Genomic DNA, 27,197 nt, shown 5'->3' with positions numbered 1-27,197 from the left:
ATCAACGACCCATAGCGGGCTTGAATATTACATTTTAGTGAAAGTCATATCAATGGTTGGGAAATGTGTTTTTATTAGAAGTCTTACAATTAACTGAGATATACTTGTGGAGCTATTTAAAACAGTTTATAGGTCATTTTGACTTGTACTAGCTTTTATTATGATGGTCATAGTATTGTGAGATAAATCAGTGACAGAGACTCATGAGCAGGTCTGGATGGAATCAATGGACGTTTGGCTTTTTTTTTTGTGCTGATTTTGAGGTAAAAGGTTTAAATATAGTAAAATGTGTTTAACAGAGCTGAGAGTACGACTGAGAGTTGCCTCCATTGGTGCAATTTGGAGAACGATAGTAGTTTCAATGCTATTTCAAGGCACTCACACAATAGGGCTATAACATTAAAAAACACAGCATAAAAGAATAAAGAAAAGAATAAATATAATTGAGTTTGGACAATTTAGAATACATTTTAGCAGTATAAGCTAAGAGCTACATTTTAACTAGTCCCCAACTCCCCAGTTTATTTTTACAAAGACAATTGACAATAAATATTAGCATTTGAATATTAGCAGTATTATTTAAGAGCTACTTTTCAACTGTAATCCCTGCTTTATTTTATTTATTTATTCTTACAGAGACAATTCACAATAAATATTAGCATTTAAATATTAGCAGTATAAAAGCATTTCAGCTGTTCTCCCTAAAAAGCAGAGCATTATGGCCAAAACCATTTCCTGTACTGGAGGCACGTGCTCTAAGATCATTGGATTACACTGAATATAATGATTGTGTTTGGTTATATTATCATATCTTTATCATCACCTTTAACATAGATACTTAACCTTCTGATTTGTACACCTCATTGTGCAGCATAACTTTACAGAGTTGTCAGGTCTATAAGAATGAATGCACTGTACAAGTTTAGTTCTAACAGTTTGGAACAAAGTTTAATTGGATGTTTCATGGTTTGACCCAGATATCAACTGTGCATATAAATAGATATATCGGCGATGCACCTGTTGCCTTGTTACTTTGACCGCTAGAAACAGCACAGCCGCAGCTATCTGCAGCATTCTCATCACTCCGATTCATCCAGCCACAGCCGGTCACCTCTTCATGTTACTCACCAGGCAAAGGATGGCCACTAATACACATCTCTGTGTTTCTTTTCCAGTTTTTCAGCCCACTCATAGGCAGGCACCCAGTCATGTAGAGAGCAGCGCGTGGAGGACACCCAGATCACTTTCAGCACTTTCTACACAAAGAGGTAATTGTCAGATATTTCTCACAGAGAGAAATGAATAAAGGCACAGAAAGCCGTGGAGAATACAGCATTCAGCGTGTGTCCAAATGCAGCTAGGTCTGTCTGTTAGGAAAATCCATTGGGTCGTTTGTATATTTTCCCGTAAGTGCTGTCAAAGTTGGAAGTTGCATTAGGTCGTATTGGGTTATGATTTCCTGTTGAACGAGTGAGTAATCAGTGGCACGGGTTGAGTAAATAAAGTGTCCCCTCAGTATGAAATGACCCAAATGAAGGGGCTTTATATAAAAGTTAAAAAGCATATTTCACATTGTTTTTAAATCTTACTTCGTTTAACAGAGAATTTGAAACTATTTATGATCCTTCCCAAGTCCGTGAAAATCTTTGCACGTGGCTCCGACTGCACACCACAGCGTTTGTAACATTAGATGATTCTTTTTTAAAAACAGACTTCTCAATAGCAGCATTGTCTGATAATAATAAACAAATATATTTTCCACAGTTTCAGAGTCAAAAGGTCAGACAGTAATTGGCATGGCAAAGACAGTAGAAACGAGGCAGTTATGTTGTTTGTGTATGTTTTGAACATTTTGAAAGAAGTCACCCATGGGTCATTGTAGTCGTTAGATAAGTTAGAATCTAATCAAGTTAGACTACACACTAGCACATAATCAAGCTTGACAATGCTCTAGATGTTATCAAGAATCTTGAAATACGTGTACAACAGTGACATTTAAAGAATGTAGGAGTGTCATCCTCATTTTTGTATTTCCACTTTTTTTCCCCTAAACAGTAGATATAACTTCACAGCAGGCGTTATTGAGATTAAGTATATATAATTTTTTATTTAAAGATATTAATACCTTTATTTAGCAAGGATGCATTAAATTGATAGATTCTATTCATCAAAGAATCCTAAAAAAAACAGTATCACTATTTCCACAAAAATATTAAGCAGCACAACAGTTTTCAACATTTTTAATAAGGAATGTTTATGAGAAATACACTTACAGGATGCTGTCCACTTTTGTTGCTTAACTGCTTCTCCTAACAGATGTTAAATTGAAAATAGTTATTTTAAATTGTAATAATATTTCATAATATTACAGTTTTTACTGTATTTTTGATCAAATAAATGCAGCCTTGGAGAGCATAAGTAAGCATAATAAATTTATATATAAAAAATATACTTAAAGCTGCAGTCCGTAAGATTTGCCTCTTTGTCGCCATTTCTGTTTGAAACCTGCAATTGCAGTTATATGCAGAATTATTATCGTTACGTGTGTTGTTCATCGGCATGACTCCTCAGTGTGAATAAATCTAATGTTTGGTGCCAGTCACCACATCAGTGTGGATACTGTACTTCAGAAACACAGATTCTGTCTTGGAAGTATGACCAAAATAAGGATTACTTACTTGTTCAGATGACACCGGAAAATGTCATCTGAACAAGTAAGTAACATGTCTGCCACTTTTGTTCTGACCAACTGAGGAAAAAAGCATTAGGCCAACAATAAATTTTGCTGCCAGTGGTGATTAACGATCGCTTAGCTCGGATCATGCCAAACCATGCAAATTATTATTATTGTTATACTTTATTCTCAAATTGTTAATGTTAACAACATCAGCATTGCGTGACAATGTGTATTTAGTGTGTGTTAGCATTACCTGTAGATTTCAATTTCTGTAGCCACTCCGCAGTCCAAAGATTTTGCTTTTGACTACGGGTAAATCTACGGGTTGTCACTGATGATTGTCATTTGGAGCTTTCTGGATTACAATCCGCCATCAAAATGATAAGTTTAATTATTTCAGCTGCTGTGAGAAAAGGCTATAAATTATCTGTCACAAGCAGCATCCTCACATGATATAGCTACTAGCTGGGACTCGTTCCTTTCTGTTTACAGACGTGACGTAATGACGCAAAGATGAATGGCTGCATGCTCGAATTTCCCCCGGAAACCCACCAGTACTGCTCTTATTATAAAACATTATTACAAGCTTACCGTTGTGAATCGAGCTAAGGTAAGGAGATAGTTTTGAACACTGGCTGGTTATGTACTTGCTCAAAAATTGATTTTGGATAATTTTTAACCAAAAAAAGTTACAGACTGCAGCTTTAAAATGAATAAAATTACATATAATCAAATATAATTAAAATATAAACTGTCAGGAAAAACCAGCTGTGTTGTAGTAAGTAAACATATGTAATGTATTGTGACAGCTGTGTCAGGATTAAGTTGTCTTGCCTCTTGGACTAAATCCAGCAATCCGTTTAATCCAGCATATGACCACCTAACTCTTTTCCCGCCAGTTTTTTTTTTAATTTTTTTATTTTTTATAAATGTTACCACCCAGCGCCAGCATTTTTGATTATTTTCTCAAAACTTTCATGGACCCCAGAATATTTTGTTGTATGAATATCTTATCATATACACTGATCAGGCATAACATTATGACCACCTTCCTAATATTGTGTTGGTCCCACTTTTGCTGCCAAAATAGCCCTGACCCGTCGAGGCATGGACTCCACTAGACCCCCGAAGGTCTGCTGTGGTATCTGGCACCAAGATGTTAGCAGCAGATCCTTTAAGTCCTGTAAGTTGCGAGGTGGGGCCTCCATGGATCGGACTTGTTTGTTCAGCACATCCCACAGATGCTCGATTGGATTGAGATCTGGGGAATTTAGAGGCCAAGTCAACACCTCAAACTCATTGTTGTGCTCCTCAAACCATTCCTGAACCATTTTTGCTTTGTGGCAGGGCGCATTATCCTGCTCAACACCCCCAAAGCTTGCACAGTCCTGTACCTCTCCTGGGTGTGACATTTCATTCAGTAACATTAGGCAGTTTCGCTTGTTTTTGCGTCCCTACCGTATAACAGTAAAAAAATGGATTGCTGGAATGTTTTCATAAACGACGGAAAACTCCATCAATGGCGAAGAAAGAGTTAAAAGTATGAGAGGTCATGGAAGTGTCTTGTTCACGTGAAAGCAGGGAAAACTTAAAGTGTTTGTTCTCTTTTGATATTTAGTGAATTAGCATTTTCTCCATTCTCATTGTCAACCAACAGTGAAATTAAACAGATCAGTTTTGGCATGAGGACAGCACAGAATCAGTCACTTTAAAAGCAGAAGTTTTAGTGATGTTTATTTACTTGATTGCATGAGTTTGCAAGTGAGGTAATCACTGTGTTGTTGGGAACCTAAAAGGCATGACCACACTGCACATGACACAAGCATCATTTGGGGATTTTTTTGTTTATTATCTTGAAATCATGGGACTCTAGATGATATTCAATTTATCAGTCAAAGTGCTCCATATTGTTTTAAAAACCTTTGTGAAGCTATGATGCACAATATATCAATACTATATCTGTTATCATAGAGTGTTTAAGTTGTTTGTTTTTTTATCATATCAGTAACAATTAACTTAAAATTTCAACTTGAAAACAGTACTTTAATAGTACTGTTAAATGCAATATTAAAATGAAAGTCAATTTTTTTTTTTATACTGTACACTATAATATTGTAATGCCTACATTTGCTTATAGCATTTAAATCAAAAATTTGTTTTGACGGTAGCAAAGCAATTTAATATCTGCCATTTGTCGTTATCTGCTCCAGTTGAATTTCTTGTAATGTTTGAGACCTGCTTTGTTCATAATTAAGACTCAAAGTAAAGTAGCTTTGTGGAAAACTGACGCTCTTGATTATCTTGAGGAAAAAGAGGAAGGAAATGAGTACTGTGTAGACACTGTCAAAAGGTTCATCCTCCTACTTCCCTTACCCATCCCACCTAGCATTATCCCGACGAGTGTTAATCCTACATGCCAGTGTGATTCCTTAGAACATGCTAGGTAAGTTGGCCAGAGCATGGAATGTTAACTGTGTGCTGCAGAGGCCTAGTATTTACACAGCAGCAGTCTGTTACCCCGAGGGAACAGGGTGTCTCTGCAAACAGGAACAGAAAGTGTGGGTGTTATTTTTGGTTCCGCTTGACTCTGTGCTTTGCTAGAGAGGGTGGATGGTAAATCAAGGGTGGGCAGAAACTGAAGAGCCAACATAATCTGGTTCTTTATCAGACCCCTGCCTACCATTCCTGTGCAGGGTACTGCAGTATCCAAAACTCCACGACCACTGTCTACTTCTAAGAGTTATAGTCATATACACACATAAGCAGCAGTTGCTCAACAAATCACAGAGCTGTGAATGAGCTCTTATCTGATATTGTTGACGCTTGCTCGGAATGACACAAAGTGATCACTTCTAGCTACTCTGGCTAATGCTAATTGCATTCTAGGAAATAATGAAGATTAGGAAGTTTATAAGATCTAAGCAATATGTCCATTAGCATTCCCATTCTCTGGAATCATGCTATGATGAAATAAACAGTAGCCATATGGTTCATTACCTGCACCAATCAAATTGTTTTAGTTTTATCCAAATAAACTTTTGAATTGCCAGTAATCCATGAAGATGTTTTTGGATCCGTTTTGTGTAGTTACAATGTCTAGTAGCAGGGGCTAGTTGGCAAACCTTGACCCATCCAGTGTATTAGTATTCTTGAACTTGCATTAGTATTCACATAGGGCATTTTAAGATTTGCATGTTTCTTAGAATTGTTATGTTTAGGACAGTATTGGCCTGGTGGTTAGTGCGTGTCCTCTGACACATGGTGTTTGAGTAGGCAATGCGACTCATGTAATTTCCTGATTTTCTACCCCCTCTCATTTCCTTTCTCATTTATCACTGTCTTTTTTAATTACATTTTTCATCATGCAAATAAATATTTGCAACCAAATCTGCAATATATAATAGATATATAATATTTAGCAGTATTGAGCTTTGCTGTGTTAAAGGCGGCACACAAGCATAGTGATATACTGAATGCTATGAGACTTTATAAGCATGCAGGTGTGTTTGTGTGTATGTGCATAAGCTTTGTGGCCTGTTCTATTTTTTTCTTCATCCTTTGATGTAGAGACTCCATGAATTCACTGGCTACTGTGACAATGGGGCACTTTGATAGCTAGCTCTGTTTGGATCGGGGCATCGGGGCAGTGTATGCCTGGCATTCGTTGATGGGTGGTGTGGGAGAACAGCGTCACAGGAGGAGGTGGTGCATACGCACAGAACAGCGTCAGTATATGCCAAAATATATACGTCACTCACTATGTTCAGGGCTGAGCCTGAAATGTTTTGTTGATACAACAATGATACAAGATAAGAGAACGCCCAAATCTGACTCTTCGGTGGACTTCTGAGAAATCGTCAAGCTATCAGGTGGTTTTTCATTGGAAGAGCTGAGAAATGTTTACCAGTTATTTAAACAATTATAAATTACGACCTAGTCATTTTCCAAGGCTATTGCTCATACTTGCAACCTAAGTATGTTTCAATGTTTCAAAATACTCCTATTCTAATTTAAGAGGATGACTATATGTAAGCTATTGATAGTTTGATTCCCTTGAAAAGTAGGGATGCGCAATATGTTGGTAGTGGTACCATATGTTATTGGCTGACATTAGAGATTTTCTAAGTATTGGTATTGGTCAACATTTGATTTTTAATTGTGCATTCTCATTCCCCCTATTTTTTGTAATGTATAAAGACTGTTAAATGTAATCTTTAGCAGATCTCAAAATGAATATCCATTATTCATACTGTGCATTATAATGTTGTGATGCCTAAATTCACTTGTAGCATTTAAAACGATTTTAGTTTTTAGTGTTTTTTTTTGTTTGTTTGTTTGTTTGTTTGTTTTGTTTATTTAACAACCGGCTTATCAGTACCTGTCAGAATTTAAATATCAGTGCATCCCTTTTGAAAAGTGTAAATACTGTGGCAGTGTGGCACTGTCAAAACATTTCTTGAGAATCCCGATCAGCCTGACACAGCAACACTGACTCAGTGTAACTTTATGGGACTAGCTAGACCAGGTGTAGGCAACGTCTGTCCTACAAAGTTTAGCTCCAACCCTGAAAAAAAACCTCACCTGCCTGTAGCTTTAATAATCCTGAAGACATTGATTAGCTTGTTCCGATGTGTGGCTCTCCAGGACCGACGTTGCCAATCCCTGAGCTAGACCAATGGCAGATCGCTTAGATTATTTTTTCAAAGCAATCAGACTTGCATTTGGTAAAATGAGAAAAGTATTTTCCACACTCTTAAAATGCGGTCACATTAGCGAAATTGTATAGGGTAAAAAGTCTGTTTTCAATAGTGTTGCGATGTATGATGTACATCTCAGACAGAAGTCCCTTTCAAACCAAGCAGCTTTCTGTTGGTCAACAAAGAGAATTCACATTATCAACTGAATCTGATGCAAATTGTGGAAATCTTTCACCCTCGTACGAAATTCCAGATTACGTGGATTCCTGTTGAAATAGCTGCATTTCGCCCACAAAAATTTGCCGAAATTTAAGGTGTGGTTACATTAGCGAAATGTCGGTGACTTGATTTTGACTGTGAAAATTTGCCAAACAATGGTCAATAAATATTTAGATATCATGTCTAGAAACCAGAATATTTTATCGAATTTTTAGAAACTGCCCAAAAACCCTAGCAAACACGTAGACACTCTAGAACATGGGTTTCCAATCCTGCTCGTGGAAAGCCACTGTCCTGCACAGATTAGCTTTAATCCTAATTAAACACACCTAAACAAGCTAATGAAGGTCTTCAGGATTACTATGCTGCGTCTGAATATTCCTACTTCCATACTATATAGTAAGCGAAAAACAGTATGAGTTGAGTTGTATGTCCAAATTTATAGTATTCACAGTAGACAAAAAGTACCTTGATGACCTACTTCTTCCAGTGAGATTCTGCACATTCAATGGACACTTAACTATCCCGTGAGGCCACGGGAGAGGATTTGCGAATGGAAGTGAAGCGACACAACTGACGCCGTATGTCACATGACAATGACAACATGACGGATGTAGTACGTTCGAATATCATTCAAACTACACACATTCATACTATATAGAACATAGTAAGTTTCAAATCAAATGAAGTACCTACTATATAGTATGCGAAATGCAGCACTAGAAATGTCTAGACAGGTGCGTTAAGGCAACAGGCAATTTGGAGCTAAACTCTTCAGGATATTGGCCCTCCAGGAGCAGGTTTGCACACTCCTGCTCTAGAAACTACCCAGAACATCTTTGCAACCACATTGCAACATAATAAAACCTTCCCACAAGTATCACAACAGTGATTTTTTTTTTGTTTTGTTTTTTCAAACGACTAATGTAGCTCTGGTGCCACCTTCAAATCTGATCTTGCCTGACTAATTTTGAAATCAGATACCAGCAGGTAATGAACTACCCCCGTGGATTCAGTTCTTCTGTACATCAGTCCAGCTGTTTGCGAGACAGCCCGTCCCAAAGCTCTGCTCTCCTGGAACTGAGTCAACCTCTGGCAACTGCCCTGGTGACAGAGCCTGAAAGTGTCCACTGACCAGCGTGAACCACAAAGCTTGTAGTGTGTTTGCCCCCCTCCACCGCTGAAATGTACACTGTGGGCTAAATACTGCTTCAGTACTATCTCAATAGGAGCTGCTTTGCTTATTGTACCTCTAGTACAATAAGCTTTTCTCCATAGGCGGCCGAGTCCCTCTGGGTTGTCTTTTCTACCCCGTGGCTATGTACAGTATAGTTTGTGATGTGGAGCAACTGAGGATGCGCCTGGCAGACTTCAAACGGTTTAATCTAACATAGTTTGCATACCTGGCACTCCATCATTCTCAATAAGAACACTTAAATGCCACTTCCTTTTTGTATCTCTCTCACAATATACTCCAGTAATAGCAAAGTCATGCTTGTTTGCATATTGGTCTTCTGTAGCACCCCAAAAAGAGGAACTCATTCGATTAGGGACTCCCCGGGACTGCAGAAGAAACAGGGTGTGGACCTCTTTGTAGAAGGGTGCGAGACATGGGGTGAGGATGTTTTAGAGGCATTTCCAAATTGAAAAGGCTACTCACATGAGCTTTAAAAGAAAAGAAAAACACCACCTGACCCTCACATGACTTCCCCATCATACTCATCGTTACTTCTGAGATGTATAAAAAGCCATCAGTCTCCTTGTAGGATGGAGCACAGCTCTAAAGAAATGCCATAGGCTGTTGATATTCTTACAGGCAATATTAAGGCACCTAAATGGCATCATGAATGCATGATATGGTGGTTAAATGGGAAATGTGTGTATAAAAATAGATACCTAAAATTCTCAATTCTGTTTTTTTTATACACCACTATTTTTAGGAAATTTTAGGACTAAATATTACGACAAATATTTTAGGAAATGCCAAGTTGCATGATTTATCTTTTAGGTTCCTCTTTAGGTTCTACACTTTAGTCTGTTCTTCATTTAAGCTGAAGGCTTTATATTGTGATTAAACCTTATAAATATGTAAAGCCACAAAAATAGGCAGCTTTTTATCATTTATCTACACATATATATATATATATATATATATATATATATATATATATATATGTATTTATATATATAAAGATGTTAGTTTGAAAATGTTAGGTTGTTTCTACCTGTTTTAAGATGATCAAAAATGATAAATATTTAAAATATAATATATAAATTAACTTATTTATAATATATATGATCTCTCCGATGACCCTGTCGGGGTTTATTTGCAATAACAAAAGTTTTAATATATGAAATACATATTTTAAAATATAATTTATTCCTGTGATGTCAAGGCTGAATTTTTACACTACTCCAGTCTTCAGTCACATGATCCTTCATAAATCATTCTAATATGATGATTTGCTGCTCAAGAAAGTTCAGAAGAACAGCATTTATTTAAAATAGAAATCTTTTGTAACATTCCTAAATGTTGTTACTTTTACTGTTTTTAATACAGTATAAATAATTGCTTTGATCCTTTTACTTCATATTCACTTCCTCTAACTATTTCCTTTGCAGACACCCCACCACTCTTCGGGCTGGACTGCACGGCGACAGCAGCCCGCCCCCCGCGTCCCCCAGCCATGTCGTCACGCATCGGTCTGCGCCTGCAGCTCATGCGGGACCAAATGCAGCAGGAGGAGCAGCGGGAGCGGCAGCAACAACAGGCAGCATCCATGCATTACATGCAGCATCGCATGCCCGGCCCACCTGCACCCTCGTCAGCCATCAGTGCACCAACTCACTTCCAGGCGCCCATGCAGGTGCCTGTTGAAGTGCTAAAAGTAGGTATATCCATCAGCCTGTGTGTGCTCAAACTAATTTGGGTTTGATGAAGTGCATTTTACATTTACATGTATGCATTTAACAGGCGCTTTTATCCAAAGTGACTTACAAAAGAGGAAGAAAAGCACTTTGTCAAAGAGCCAACAATAATCATAATCCAGAAGTGTGACCACATTAAAGGGATAGTTCACCCAAAAATGAAAACTATCCCATAATTTTCTCACCCTCAAGCCATCCTAGGTTAATTTTCTTTTTTCAGTCAAACACAATCGGAGTTATATTAAAAAATATTCTGGCTCTTCCAAGCTTTATAATATGAGTGAATAGTAACTGATATTTTGAAGCCCAAAAAAGCACATCCATCCATCATAAAAGTAATCCATACGGCTCCAGGGTGGTAATAAAGGCCTTCTGAAGCAAAGTGATGTGTAAGAAAAATATACATATTTCTAACTTTATGAACTAGAATGACTGTCTTCCATACACGAGTCGATTCTGGCGGAAGAGTAAACTTTGACCCAACGCATGACGTATTGACGAACGCGGAAGCACAGAGGATAGAGCAAAACAAAACACCGGTCACGAAATAGAAGTCTAAAATTAGATTTTTTTTAAAAGAGAAATGTCGGTGGAGCTTGAGTTTGTTGCCCAGCCCTATTTGTTTTAACCGCGAGAGCCCAGAATATTTTTAATATAATATTGATTGTGTTTGACTTAAAGAAGATAGCCATATACACCTAGGATGGCTTGAGGGTAAGTAAATTATGGGATACTTTTCATTTTTGGGTGAACTGACCCTTTAACTATTATGAGTCATTTGTTGATACCTGTCATGAGTGCAAGAGAATGCCACAATATTGTAAATTTAGCAAAGTTTTTTATATTTTCATTTTTAAAAAAATGTAATAAGACTACTTTGGGTCAGATTTACTGAACAGCCACAATCTAATAAAAGCACAGATGAAAGTGGAAAGTTCTGCGAGTGATCTACTGGGAATGTGCAAATGACAGGTGTAAAATCAGTTAAGACATGCTTTTTTGGGGCGATAAATAATGGCGCAAATACCACTAAATTGACTACCGCAAACAGTAAATCATGTTACATGATTCATGATTACTATTGTTTCAAATGGGAATGCAAAAATTATATTTGTTGTAGTTTCTGTTCACCACCATAGAAGTTTACCCAACTATGACAACCCCGGAAAGAACCCCGGAAATGTGAAAGTGTCTATTAGTTGGTTTTCATGATAACCGTGATACATAGAGTAGGTGTTTGTGGAAATACTTTGCTAAGATAAGAAATGCCTTCTCCCTTAAATCTTGTCAAATTCCCTCTAATCATTGTGCAGCTGTGTGTTCTGTGGTATGAATGGGCTCCCCCATGAGACACTAATCTTGCCTTCCATTGGGTAGTCTAGCGCTCTGGCCACCCTAGTGGTCCCAACTGGATGAATGAGTTCTAAGGAGTGCACGAAGACCAAATTAGGCAAGATTAGGTACTCTAGTAATCTCCTCTCGTGTTGCGGTGAAAGAGTAGTGGGCAAAGTCCAGAAGTCAGTGGGTCGTGCAGGACTGACCACGGCTTTGGTGTGCCGGATTACATTTCAACCAAGATCAAAAACAAAGTGAGGAATATTTGTAGAAGAATGCGGTGGAACAGCAGCCAGGTAAGAGGAAAAAGACAGAAAAAAAGGGCTGCTCGGACATGACCTATACAGAGATAACACACAGGAAGACATTCTTACAGGTGACAGGATTCTGTCTGATTCCATCTGTTATCATGGATTGTTATCAGTTAGTTAGTTTAAAAACACGACTCTGTGCTCAGTGTACACACATGGAATTTTGAGTTTGGGTGTGTGTGATGTTATGAAACTTCGTACTTCACCTACAAGAAGTTTTTATCCAGATGTTTTTTTTAGAACAGCTGCTTTCTTTCTTCTTCCAGAGCCTGACAAAACATCCCCCCAGTTTTCTGTAAAGCTTTAGAAAGTTGAGGTTGTGGAATTTATTGTAGAGTTATTTCATGTACTGTAGCTCATCTTTGGAGCCTTCTTGCGCTTCTCCGAATGAGGCTCTGTTATCAGTTCAGTTACTTGCTCAACAACTTTATGTGTGGTAGGCGACTAAAAACATTAAGGTTTGTTCATCTTCCTCCAAGACAATAATTTCTGACAAATTAACGGAATCATTCAAACTGAGCATCAGATTTAGGGAGTGTTAACATTAGAGATCATTTAATTGTGTTTACAAGAATAAATAAAACTACTTTTACTACCGTTCAAACTTCTGGGGTCAGTAAGATGTTTTTGGTAGAAGTCTCTTATGCTGAATATGCTCACCAAGTCTGCATTTGTTTGATCAAAAGTACAGTAAGAGCTGTAATATTGTGAAAGATTATTACAATTAAAAACTGCTATTTTATAGTCTAATATATTTTAAAATGTTATTTATTCCTGTGATGGCAAAGCTGAATTTTCAGCATCATTACTCCAGTCTTCAGTGTCACATGATCCTTCAGAAATCATTCTAATATGCTGATTTGGTGCTCAAGAAACATTGAAAACAGTTGTGCTGCTTAATATATTTTGTGGAAATCGTGATACATTTTATTCAGGATTCTTTGACGAATAGAATGTTCAAAAGAACAGCATTTATTTGAAATAGAAATCTTATAAATAAACATGTCTTTACTGTCACTTCTGATCAACTTTATGCATCCTTACTGAAAAATATTACTGACCCCAAACATTTCAACAGTAGTGTATAATTTAAATTCAGTTTAAATTAAATTTTTTTTAAAAAAAATGACATCTCTTTGGCATATCTCAGACATTAAAATAATCTGTATATATATCATAAAGTAATAGTCGACTCAATCTTTACACTCTCAGAAAAAAATGTGCAAAAATTGTACCTTTGTTTAGGGGTATTAGCTTGTCACTGGGACAATACCCTTAAAAGGTTACCTTATTTACCCCTTAAAGCTTTGTAGTATTACCTTAAGGTACGTATTGCAACTCTAAGGTAATAATATGCACCTTTTAGGGGTAAAAAAAAAGATACAAAGATATCCTTTTAAGGGTATGACCCTAGTGACAAGCTGATGTACCCCTAAAGGTACAATTTTTAGACAATTTTTCAGAGAGCGTAAAGATTGAGTTATGTAGTTATGTTTAACTGAGCCAAACAGATTCTGTTTGCATAAACCTCTGTTTTGCTCAGACCAAAGTAGGGTCATCATGAGATATAATAGCTACACTGTAGTGTTTCTTAAATGTAAGTGGCAATAACATGTGCCACTAGCATGTTGTTGCTAACTTCCCATGCAGCCAACCATGTGTCACCTCAAGATTAAGCAACAGTAGCTCCTGTTTCACACAGTGCATATAATTAAGCTGGACATTTACCAGCACCGTTCCTAGATCGAATAAAAATATGTAATGAAGAGCTCCATGTTAGATGCACTTCTAACCACAACTAACCTTCTGTAATTTCACCTCTGAGAGCTCAGAGCAACTGGCCTTACCCAAAATTCCTTTACATAACCTTCATGGAGAGGTTTAACACCAGGGAATTGCCCTCCCAGACAGTGTCCCCGGTTTACAGCTTGTGTGTGTAAATTGGAGTCCTTTATTCTTCACTTACATTGCCTATAAAAGTTTTACTTGCTCCATCATGTTCTTTAATCTTTCAGTTAAATAATACAAGCAACTGAAATTGAATAATTTGGAAGCTGAAGTGTAAATGCTTTCATCCACTAATCCTGAGGCTTTGTTTTCATTCAGGAATGTGGTTGGTGTATTATGGCTAATATTTTCCATTAGTCTTCAGGCATTGGAACTCAGTTTTGTTGATATGCATGCTTGCTCAAATATGAGATAATATGTTGCTTTGTTAACACTTAAATCCTTTTTCTTCATCACTGCACATTTATCGCACATTTTATCAAATGTCAGGGGGTTTTTTTGTACTAAATCACTCAATTAAAGACAGTCTGGCTTTGAAGTGAAAGAATGAGGCCAGTCCAGTCAGACATCACCCCCGCTCTGAACCTCCACCAGCAGTTGCCTGTGTGATTCATTGAACCTCTAGAGGCTCTTTCTGGCCTCTGTGTGCCCCGTACATGCCTAGATTTAAACTCCACAGTTACATAACTATCCATGACTGTGGCTCTAAAACAGGCTTTGGCTTGATTTTATTTCTAATGTGTAATGGTGACAGTAAAAAAATCCACTTTCCACTGATATTGCAAGATGATTTTGTGTTTAATACTCAGTGTGTGAGTTGAAAATGCAAGTGTGTGAGTGAGAAAATGCAAGTCAATGCAAGACATTTCCACTAGGCTACCATAAGTTTGGAGTCGGTATGATTTTATCTGTTTTTGAAATCTCTCATGCTGACCAAGTCTTCATTTATTTGATCAAAAATTGAGAAATATTACTGTTTTCTAATCAAATATATTAAAAAAATTGCAAAATTTTCAGCAGCCATTTCCCCAGTTTCAGTGTAACATGGTCCTCTAGAAATCATTCTAATATGCTTATTTGGTGCTCAAGAAACATTTATTATTTTCAATGTAACTTTTTATTTATTTATTTTTTATTTTTATTTTTTTTTTGGAAACCATGATATCCACCTTATTCCTGACTAGCCTACTGTGTTTCGAATTATGGGTTCCACTTCCGGTTTGAGGAACTTCCATTTAAAAAGACTGAAACGAATTGTTTCAAATCATAAGGTTGCCCTACAAATAAAGCTTATCCGTCAGTTTGACTGAATGAGCTGTCAAATTTTCTTTCATGTTTTATTTTCAGACATCATGAGAATAACGTAACGCTTGATATTTTAACGTAACATGTTATAACAAGAATATCTATGGCAAGAGCTCTTTTCAGTCGCTGCTTTCTATCATCTTGATTATTTTCTTTTGTGCCTTTGCATACCGCTGTAATAGTATGAAAAAGGACAACATATACTGCACATTTGTGGTCTGTTCTCCCGATATAATTTACGATATATATCCCATTAATAATTCACTGGAATGCACGAAGAATCTCTCGTTTTTCTCCTGAAAGCCTCACGTCTCTTTCCAGGTTTCTTTTCTCCAGGTAAATACAATTTATTATCTGTAAAAATGATGGAAATCACTTTGAAATAGTAGCACGCAATGCTGAAGTTCATGAACATTTTTTATTAAGGCAACGTATATTACATAATACAGATATATATCACTATAGTTTATATATTTAACCCGTCCGTTATTGCTGTGGAAAGAATCGCGCTTTTTCATGGCCTGTTGAAAGTACCTTGTTGATGCTTTTACACTTGTAAATGTCCTTTTCATGTTCGTTGGTTGAAGGGTGAGTAGAATAATGTAATCTCATTGTACCCAGTTTAAAAATAAAATGTATTATTGCGTTCATAGAGAGAGCCTTTCACTGACTGTTTACAGCTTAACGGAAGTTACACCCATAATTCGCGCAAAGCATCATGGGGCGTAGGAATAAGGTGGATACATTTTTTTCAGGATTCTTTAATTAAAAGAAAGTTTAAAAAAAAGCAGCATATAATTTTGATATAGAAATTTTTGTTACATTATAAATGTCTTGACTGTCAATTTTGATTCATTGAATGCACCCTTGCTAATATTATATTATATTATTTTATATTATATCATTTTTACAGGTGCAGACCCATCTTGAGAACCCCACAGACTACCACATTCGACAGTCTCAACGGCAGCAAGTCAAGGAGTACCTGTCCACCACATATGCCACCAAGCAGACTGTACACGCTGTCACAAGCTTGGTACAGCCCTCTCCACCCACCATGGCCCAGGGTCAGACAGGAACCATCCAACCATCCATGCCCTCTCCTTGCATGCGCACTGAGCAGCTCATGACCTCCGCTGGGAACAGTGCGCCCAACAGTCCCATGGCCATGCTCAACATCGGCTCCAGCCATGAGAACGAGGTAATTCAGTGTTTCTTCGTTTTCATACGGTTGTGGTTGGAAGCATGTCTAGGCATGTTTGAATTAATGACTTTTCTCATAACATGTCTTCCAATTAATCAGTGATTCATTTTGATGTCACAACATGTTTAATTTACAGTTTGTACATCTGTTTCAGTTTTATATTTAGCACCACAGTTCCTCTTCCTGTTCACAGAAACCTAAAGTTCAGTAAATGACAAAGTCTTGCTCATCTTTCGTACGCTATGCCCTTTATGATTTTCTTAATTTCTCACCCCTGGTGGGTGTTGTTTACCCTGGTGCACATAAAGGTCAGAGTGTTAACTAACTTAACTCCATTTTCATTGGAGTTTAAGTGGCCAATTATGGCCGTGGAGGTATAATTACAGATTAAAGAGTGACAGGGAACCCAGGGCAGGACAGCCCTTTGGAACGGAGCAGACTTTGGTCCTTCCTTCCTTCCTCTGCTCCCAATGCCACCAAATCCTATAGGATACTAAGTGAATGTTTGCTTGTGGCACACTAACAATCTTTGTGAGCTAAACTACAGAGGGATTATGTCTGTACGGCTGTTTAGAGGAATACATCTTTCATCTGTAATTTCTAGTGATATTATAATTAGATATTTACTAAGTACAGTTATTTGGAGAATTTATAGCAAAAACATTTTCAATAATCAAGAGAAAGTGTACATAATTTGTAGAATGCAAATCTACAAGGTGTCTAAATTCTCCTCATTTGTTTTTTTGACAAGATGGATGAGGTTATTGATGACATCATCAGCCTGCAGTCCAGTTATGATGACATCCAGGCTTATATTGACCCTGTGGTCCAGATGCCAAACACAGTAAGTAAAGACTTCACTCAGTTCAGGCCTTTTAGTCGTTGACATTGGCGCTTGTGACTAATACAGATTGCTGAATCCCAGAAGGTAAGTGGAAAATTGAGTGAATAATTCCTGTTTATGATGCACAGTCTGCGTCTTATTGCCTCTGAATAGGTCTATTTTTGAAACCCCCACAACCTCGTTCTTTGACAATGGAGGAATTATGCTGGATCCATTTGTTGTGCTGCTTTTTATCAGGGTTATAGGGATGAAAAGCATCTTTGTCTCATTACCAAAAGTCACGTCTAATTATAGCAAAGCTAAAATGATGCAACTGTTTTTTTTCCTCATGCAACCTCGAAACAATTTATTTTCTGTTTAGACTCATCGAGAACTTTGCCTGCTGATTTTTTTTGTGCTCGATGTATTGGATAATCGATATTAGGAGGACCTTGCCAGCTTCCTTTGGCATGTCTTGGGGGAAATGTTTTAAGTATTTGAAGTGTTTAATTGACTTAAAATTGTGGTCTGATTTACTCAAGGGAAGACATTGCGTTGGAAATCAGGAAAGTGGGAGCACTGTGCTTTGTATTTAAAGTAACTGCCCAACATTAACAATTAAGCCGCTCTCAGTTAGAGTTCAACTTGTTTACAAGGCATTTCGTGAAGGTGGGGAGGCAGGGGGGGAGGTTTGGGAGAGAGAGGGCTGGGGAGGGGAGGCTGAAAGTCCAGATAGGGGAAAGTTCAGTGTTTAGTGGTTAGGAGAAAGTAGAAGAGAGAAGGTCCCTGGGCAGCTCAAGTTAGTCTCTCCGGAGAGGTTGAGGGTGAACGACAAGTGTGTGCAGCTATGAGAGATTCAGAGGCCAATATGAAAGACACAAATAAAACTTATGCTATTGTGGAGGTTATCGATGGAGAGAAGATTCAGCTGGTAAGGCCGTCTTTTTCCCATCACTCTCCTTTCTCCAGGCCGATATTGAGTAGGAAGCAGGGGGTGGGGTTGTTTAGTATTGCAGCTATTTGTTTCTCTGAGTCTTATTCCTGGAAACTAGAGGGACTAGAAAGAAAAAAGCAAATGCCATGGGCGCTTTAAGGACACCGGTAACCTTGTCACACACATTTAGCCCTACACTTATAGCATGTTGTGCTCATATATCTGTAAATGCCTCGTTGTTTATAGCTGTTATTTAGGTAGACCTGCAGGGGAGCAACTGAGTACAACTGTTTCAACTGTTAAAGGGATAGTTCACACATAAATTAAAATTCTGTCATCATTTCCTCATGGTGTTCCAAACCTGTCCACACAGTGGAAGTCAGTGGGGTTCAATGTTGTTCCACTGATTTTTAATTGTTCAGACAAAAACTTCAAAATGTGTGTTCCACAGCAGAAAAAAAAAGTAATACAGGTTTGGAATGACATGAGAGGGAGTACATGATGACAGAATTATATTATATTATATTACATTATATTATATTATATTATATTATGTTGTTTTTTACAGTATTGAGTGAATACGTCTGATTGATTTTCCTATTGATCAGTGTTCTAGGGATCTATTTTCCATTGTAATGATTGATCTTTGGTAGCAGACTCTCTGACTTGGTCTCCTGCATACAGGAATCAGCATGCATAAGGAAGTGCTACTGTATGGTTTTCTTCTGTTTACCAGAAACATATTTACCTGAACCAGATCCATGTTCCCCCTACCATTCTTTCCATATGCGAAGGTTTTCCTTGATAAATGATGTTATTATGCTTATCCACAGAACAATTAAATCCCTAATCCTGGTGGATTTGTAATAAGGCCATTAAAAAAAGCGAACAGTGGCAAACAGTCTCAGATTTTATGAGGAACATTGACCACTTTGCTCAATATTTAGTGTGCAAACTATATTTTTCTGTGGGGCATTAGGGGTTTTAAAGGTCAGAAAATACATGGGGGAGAAGAGGTGGGGTTTCGACTCCTAATGAGGCTGCAAAGGCCGCCTCTGACCCTGCTGACCATGTCCCTCCTTTGATCACTGGTTCTTTGATCAGTGATTAAAAGCCTCTCAGAATAGAATTCCCAAAACCAATAGGGCGTCAAACACTTTGCATTGTGCATATACATATTTTGAATCATTGCCATTGTTTGTCAGGAAGCAGCATTCTTAAGTTCACACTCTGTCTTATACACTTTCCTCTTAGTTTATCTTATCGCTTTCGAAATGCTTAATGAGCCATTTCTGTTTTCTCGGTATGTCACTGAGGCATGCTTCGCCGAAGTATGAATCATAAGAAATTGGTGGGAGCACATTTAACCAGAAATTGCGGCATCGCATAACGGGCTCCCCTCTCTTTGCTGACTTTTTATTGTTGATTTGTGTTTGTTTGGCTTCGTGCTTCACAGTAGCCTCTGTGATAAGGTATCTGAGCTGATTTATCTGTTACGGCTCATTAGGAGCTCATAGCCGGCTCGCTTACAATTATACTGAGGCACTAAGATGGAATAAAAGATACAACTGGTATAAAATCATAAACACCCGGATAAGAAAGAACATAGTCAATCATTTCTCTCACCTAGAAGCAATAACCGAGTGTGATATTTTTTGTTTTATCTTCATTATCTCAAGTGTTTATGGCTTTGCTCTAGAGATAAGCTGAGTGTTTATTGGGTTTCTACTGATTGTGATGATTTACCAGAGTTACGCTGAATATAGCTTCATAAAAATACCAAATGCCAAAATGCCAAACTAGTTGTATCTTCTCCAGTAAGGAAAGCATAGATTGCAGCAAGGACATGCAGTAGTGTTCAAATACTAGGGAATATGTTTGTCAACTGTACTCATGATTTTGTTAAATTTTTAAACTCAATAATTTAAAAAGAAAGATTTTAAATACTGCTGTTGTCATTTAACTCACCAAGACTGACATATAACTCTTTGTGCACTGTAGCTCCCACTGTCCAGCAGCCATTTGGATGTGTACACGGGGCCAGGTATGCCTGGATCAGCTATCGCCATGACCAGCAACTCCTGCCCTGCAAATCTGGCCATAAAGAGAGAACTGTCAGGTACATTCTCAAGAATTGTACAAAACAAAGTAATGCTGCACACACAGACACCACATACAATTCCAGCTATGGCATCAAAATCAAAAGTTTAGACACATTCTTTATTAGCACGACTTCCCAGATTTTAGACTATTTTACAATAGTGGTCAACAATAGTTGAAATTAGAATGAATAGAATGAAATTTGTGCAGAGCCTAAAAGAAACTGCTTAACAACTGTAAGACACAAGAGAAACATTATTACATAACCCAGCTGGATAAAATGTAAGCAAATTTTAGCATTCTAAAGCAAAGTTACTTATCGCCACCACTATTACAAAGCCTCATAAATCCAGTTTAGACAGCATTTGCGTGTATAGCAAAACATGTTGATTGATGGCATTGCCTTTTGTTTTTGGCAAGATGCTGAAGCTCGGGCAATGGCTAAAGAGAGGCAGAAGAAAGACAACCACAACCTGAGTGAGTATGCGCTTTTCCCTCATTTCTTTCAGTTTACAACCCCTCACAGTTTAAAGTACACTATCTCAGCTAGTGCCCTGCCATTGACACCCCGTCACCACCACCTCCGGGCAAATTTAGCTGACAGCGCACTATACTTTGGTCTATCGTTAACTTGGACAGATCCTGCTGCCGTGGCATTAAAATGTAATTGCCTGTGACATTTCACAAGTATTGGAGTTGTACAATAAGACAGTAATTCTACAGAGCTTGGCCTGTTCCCAAGCACTTTGGCATGAGGGTATATATTGCTAGTGCATTATAAACAATTTACACACCAAGGTAGTATTGCTCATTTGCCATCATTCGATTGAGTCAGAAAACAAATAAAAAATGATGACCACATAATGGTCAAGGTCAGGCATCATGCTAAAGAACTGAAAGTCTGTATGAGAAAGAGTGATTCCTCATTCTGTCCAAATACTATTAATTTTTAGTATTACCATACTAACAAACTTTTTTATTTTTTCCATTTAGTTGAAAGAAGGAGAAGGTTTAACATCAATGATCGAATTAAGGAGCTGGGCACCATGATTCCCAAAACCAATGATCTGTAAGTTTGTGTTCATCTGAGCATTTAAACAATTATAATTTCATACTGACCAGATGTGAATTTTATAGACTTGAAGATGAGCTGTAGTATTAAGCACTTGACCTTCTATAACCTCTTGTATTCAGGGATGTGCGCTGGAATAAAGGCACTATTCTGAGGGCCTCTGTGGAGTACATTAAACGCATGCAGAAGGACATCCAGAGAACCAGAGAGGTGGAGAACAACTTCAGGAGGATGGAGATGGCCAACAAACAGCTGTGGCTTCGCATTCAGGTGAAAAATCAGTTAGGACTAATGTGACACATGGAAAATAAATTGGCCTAGCAACAAGATAAACATTAAACCATATTAAACCGAATCAGTTTCTTGTTCTTCCTATTTTGTTTTCTCGCTAATGCTCACTATACAGTACCATTTAATAGTTTGGGGTTTGTACATTTTTATTTTTGATAAATTATAAAAAATATTATGTATAATGTTACGAAAGTTTTCTATTTTAAATAAATACTGTTCTTTTGAACTTTGTTCATCAAAAAATTCTGAAAAAAATGTTTCCACAAAAATATTGAACAGCACAAATGTTTTCAACATTGATAATAATAAGAAATGTTTCTTGAGCTTTATTAGGGATGCACAATACTAAAATTAAGGCTGTTTTGCCAATCATTACCTTTATGTTATGAACAATAAAAAAGAATAATTAATAATTGTATAAAATAAATAATATTTGTCTTTTTAAAGTGAATTTAGGCATCATAACATTATAATGTACAGTATGAAAAATGGGTAACTTTTTGATTTGCTAAAGAGAACATTTAACAGTGTTATTTAATTATTAGTGATTTTAATGATTAATTTTAAATGAGCAATAAATGACAACACAAGTAATTTGATTGTAAAAACAGGAAATGGACATGGAAAAAGTAAATATATATATATATATATATATATATATATATATATATGTGTGTGTGTGTGTGTGTAATATAGAACAGGGTTATTTTAGTTTAACTAAGACTAAAACCATTTTGTTACTTGAAATAAAATATACATTAACTAAACTAAAATATAAAAAAAACCTTACACTTATTTTATTTCTGCTAGTTTCCAAGGCAACATTTCATGTTTTTTTTTAGTTTAACTTGATGTACTAAAATAACTAAAACTGAAATAAAAATTAATAAAAAACTATAGACATGTTTAAAAAAAAAAAAAAAAAAAATTACTAAAACTAACAAAAATGAAAATGAAAATGGAAAATTAATTCAAACTATTAATAAAAACTTTAATAGTATCTCAAATAACACTGATATAGAACTATACAAATAAATAAAAACAAGTCTAATATTGACACATAACTAATATGGTATTTATATATTGTGTACCCCAACTTATATTATACAAAAATACATAAAAAGCTGGTATTTTGAGAGATGTTAAACTAATTATGTTATTGTGATTGTGATCTTATTCTTCAGGAGCTTGAAAGGCAGGCCCGAATGCACGGCCTCCCCAGCACCTCTCCATCCGGCCTGAACAACACTGACGTTCTAAACCCCTTCGTCAAGCAGGAGAACAGCCCTGAAGAGAACCACCTCCCACATCAGCCTCATCTCCCTCCTCACTACCCCCAGCATCAGCAGCACATGGGTCAGCAGCAGCCCCTGCCCCACCCTCAACTCCACCAACACCAGCACCAGCACCAGCACCTCCACCCCCAGCCCCCACTGCAGTACCCAGCAGTGGGCAGCTCCCAGCACTTTGACTATGCCCAGTCGCTGGACTTGTGCGACGGCGGCATCCCGGGATATCAGGATGGCATGGGGGACCTCGGCTCGTTGGGCGGAGGTGTCGCACCTATGGGAAAGAAGAGTGAGCTAGGATTCTTGCTGATGGAAGAGGCCCTGTCGCCGCTGGGAGGAGACCCGCTGCTGTCCGCCATGTCCCCCGAGGCTTCTGTTGACAGCAGCCGCCGTAGCAGCTTCAGCATTGAGGACTCAGACATACTGTGACCTGGACAGTCTTGGGTGTCACTGCACCACATTCATATGATGCGACATGTACACACACACAGATATCACATTTAGTCTGGCACACTGTTAATGGGGAAAGGTACGATTTTGATGCGTCTTGCCACCATGAAATTAAAGTTTAGCTACCTTTTCATTTTTTTAATCTGACATGCAACATTTTTGCTCCACAATTGTCACAGACATGAAAATATGCACATGTTGATAGATGCAATATAGACTAACTAAACAAAGAGAACTGATATGCTTGAATTCTGTCACCCAGAATTGGCTTATATTGAAACTTTTGTATAAAGATATGTACTCAGATACATATAGATTGCCTTGAAGGCTGTGAAAAAGTGGTTTTGAGTCTGAACTTTTATACTCCGTGCCATATAACAGTATATCTTTTAAATAGTCTAAAAAAATTAAATATGCCTTTTAGATATATTCACCCGAGAATTGTAACAGTCCAAACCACACACTCACATTCTCTATCTTTAGAATTATATATTTTTAGCTTTGACATGCGTCAGTCTTTTCCCACATGTGAGACTCTCACACACACTTAATGTCCTCTAAATCCAGACAGAAAATGATTATTGGAGCATTTTTTTTATTATTTATTTTGAATTATACCGCCACATCTGAGCTCTTAAACACAGTGCCTGCTGTATCAGAGCAATATGCAAAGGCAGCTTATCTTAAGACAGTTTATCAAAAAGCAGGAAGGACAGGGTTCCCACAGCCATGGAAAATCTGGAAATATCAAGGAATTGTGATTTCTTAATTTAGATTAATACAATCTTGAGACTTTGAGTGAATTTGTTTTTGTTATTCGGTTAAATGAGTCAGCCAAACAGATTCACAAAAATAGTCTGAAAGATTCATTAGTGAATCAGTCTGAATTTGAATGATTCTTAAAAGTCCTTTTCCACCAATCACAAACAGGTTTACAAAACATTCTGAATGATTCATTAGCGAATCAGTCTGAATTTGAATGATTTTTTTAATGCCCTTATCCACTAATCACAAACAGATTCATAAAACAGTCTGAATGTTTGATTGGCGAATCTGTCAGAATTGGAATGATTCTCAAAAGTCCTTTTCCACCAATCACAAACAGGTTCACAAAACAATCTGAATGATTCATTAGTGAATCAGTCTGAATCTGAATGACTGTTAAAAGTCACATTGAAACGTAAAAGGTCCTAGAAAATTCATTGGTTAAAGTGTGTGGGAACTCTGGAAAGGCAATGTAATGTCCATGCAGAGAAATGCAAGAAGAAAAAAGAGAACAGCAGCATGTTTTCATTGATCAGGATAGGTCATACTCTGGTGTGACTCTCCACCAATATAGAGAGACTTGGAAATAAAGCAGGGGTGTCCAAACTCTGTCCTGTCACACACCTCAGCCTCAACACACCTGCCTGGAAGTTTCTAGTATGCCTGGTAAGACCTTGATTTTCAGGTGTGTTTAATTTGGAGCTAAACTCTGCAGGACAGTGCAGTAGCCCTCCAGGATCAGGATTGGACATCCCTGTAATAAAGGTATCAAAAGAAACCTTCCATATTGCATTTTAGCATTACTTTTACACAGCTTTATAGCTGCTTTTGTCATTGTTGAGGAAGAAACAATGACACCAGGCTTCTGTTTGCATAACAGACCAGACCAGGTGCTAGTGTGACAGTACGTTCAGTGGACAGTGCAGCAGAATACAACATAAATTAACTAGTTAGTCCTGTTGCCACACACTCCTAGTAAAGTGCCTTAAAGCCAAGGCCGGATTCTTCAAGAAGCACCCACTCAAATGCCCTCTTGTATTGGCATGCTGTAAAATAAAGCCGACAGCTGTGAGCGCCGTTTGTCCAACTGAAGTTCATACAGCCCAAGGTGCCTTTCAGGGAACCTGGATCAACGTGAAATTTGATCCAGCTTTTGAGCTGTACACTGAAGGAAGTTTAATATATAGAAAAAGTACATGTATTATTATAGTTTTTTTTTTTTTTTTTTTCCCCAAAGCACTGGAAAAACTATTTTAATTTTATTGATATTATAAAGATTTTATGAAGTGAGTTTTATTTCAAATGTTTTATGCCACTAAGCCATTTAAATGTAATTTATCTGTTTTTATTTTATTTTTTTCTATATCACTGCCGAGCCATTGAAATATAAACATATTTCTGCCATTCTATTATACAAATGGCAAGTGCAGAGCCATATTATATTTTTCTTTTCTTTCTTTTTTTTTTTTTTTTTCGTGTGTGTACAGAATCGTTAAAACATATTAGGCTTTTAAGAGATTTAAAGAACAATGTGTAATGTTGTTTTTATATTGATTTTATTCCTTTTTTTAAGAAAAAGACAGTTGAGGAAAAGTGATACTGTTGAGTAGTGATTCATTGTTTTCATTCAATTTTAATTAAAACTTTGAGAATGTGAATTTTATGTATTGTACAGATAAACTAAGGTGGCTTGTAAACTGCCTGTGTTGAACATGAGCTTTAATAGAACCTATGCGCTGTCCTCAGAAACAGTATGATGCTCTTCCAGTGTCTTATTAACCACCTCTCCCTGTTTTACTGCTTTATTGTTTTAAAGGTATAGTTCATAGGTGCTGAAATGGCACCATTCAAACCTCATGAATTAGTATTGAAAATACTGGAGAGACACTTTTTGTGATAGTGTATTTTCTGCATTATTATTGCAGGTGTATGATTAACTGCCTGGATCATACACTGAATTCAGCCAAGTTTAAACCAGCCAACAACTCTTATTGTGAGTTGGTTACTCTATGCAAATCTTTGACTTGGTTAGCTATAATAGGCGTAGCGTAGCAAAATAAGCAAGGGCATTTTGGATAGCATAGCAGGAAGGGGCTTCTAATTTTGCTTGTGTGACTTTTTTTTTTTTTTTTTTTTTTTTTTTTTTTTTAGCCATGCACCAAGAATGAAAAGGTTTGCCATTTAAGAATGAAGATAAATCACTTGAAGTAAAGAGTGTGCTTTGGTAAAATATCTTGATGATTAAAAAGAAAAAGAAAAAAAAAAAAACACTGGCATTTCATTATACAGCATGCTGAAAGACAATACAAGCAGAATGTGTCTCAAGTTTTTACCAAAACCCTCTGAAGGCCTTGAGAATGTTTTAGTACTGTGGATGTGTCATGTTTATGGGATTTGCTTTTTCATAATTCTCTGGAAGTAAATGACACCTCACATTAAATGTATTTAAGTTGATGGTATATCTACTGGCTTGTGTGTTTTGTTCACTTAATAATGGGCTGTGTCTGAAATTGCATACACTCTTGAGTAGGTAGCTACTTATTTTTAATAAGTAATTACTTGAATTATACTTGGAATTACTATGAATGTGTGTAGTACGAATGTGATCCGGTGTTCTGACGATTTTTGCTACCCTGTCAGATTTTGCTACCTCCCATTAAAACAGGGAGAGCATGATTCGACAACGAAAAATGTAGCACCTATCAGATTATGCTTTCAGCATTATATTAATGTGGTTTGAGACTTAACATCTACACCTTCCCTAAACCTACTCTTACTACAATACAAATACAGTGTTGGTAGCAAAGTTTTTTAGAACACTGTACTACATCCGCCATGCTGTCATTATCATGTGACCTTCACTGACCTACCAGTTGTTTTGTTTTGTTTTTAATCATTTTAATTAAAAGAACAGAATATACAACCGTATTTAGTGTGTACAGAACATCCATTCATTTATCAAAAACGGTGTAGTCATGAAACATTTTACTAGTCTTTTTTCTTCTTCTT

At 37.0% G+C, this 27,197-nt stretch overlaps 1 protein-coding gene across 6 annotated transcripts in view; it reads left to right on the top strand.

The window, feature by feature from the left end:
- tfeb (transcription factor EB) overlaps positions 1–26,647 on the top strand; it is a 39,819-nt gene extending 13,172 nt beyond the window's left edge. For 2 of the 6 annotated variants that reach the window (XM_051913471.1, XM_051913472.1), the window contains exons 2-11: positions 1,176–1,268; positions 3,170–3,287; positions 10,216–10,481; positions 16,174–16,461; positions 17,216–17,308; positions 20,223–20,340; positions 20,742–20,798; positions 21,315–21,390; positions 21,516–21,663; positions 22,869–26,647. In XM_051913471.1, the coding sequence (XP_051769431.1) occupies positions 10,281–10,481; positions 16,174–16,461; positions 17,216–17,308; positions 20,223–20,340; positions 20,742–20,798; positions 21,315–21,390; positions 21,516–21,663; positions 22,869–23,402 (1,515 nt within the window). In that variant the 5' untranslated portion in view covers positions 1,176–1,268; positions 3,170–3,287; positions 10,216–10,280 and the 3' untranslated portion in view covers positions 23,403–26,647. Of the gene's footprint in view, positions 1–1,175; positions 1,269–3,169; positions 3,288–10,215; positions 10,482–16,173; positions 16,462–17,215; positions 17,309–18,049; positions 18,219–20,222; positions 20,341–20,741; positions 20,799–21,314; positions 21,391–21,515; positions 21,664–22,868 lie in introns of those variants that run through there. The other 4 variants (XM_051913469.1, XM_051913470.1, XM_051913468.1 and 1 more) reach the window with 3 other exon arrangements.
- The last annotated feature ends 550 nt before the right edge of the window (positions 26,648–27,197 follow it).

The sequence above is a fragment of the Ctenopharyngodon idella genome, chromosome 11 (genome assembly GCF_019924925.1).
Source record: "Ctenopharyngodon idella isolate HZGC_01 chromosome 11, HZGC01, whole genome shotgun sequence".
Taxonomy (NCBI): Eukaryota; Metazoa; Chordata; class Actinopteri; order Cypriniformes; family Xenocyprididae; genus Ctenopharyngodon; species Ctenopharyngodon idella.
This window is presented reverse-complemented; position numbering and strand designations above follow the sequence as displayed.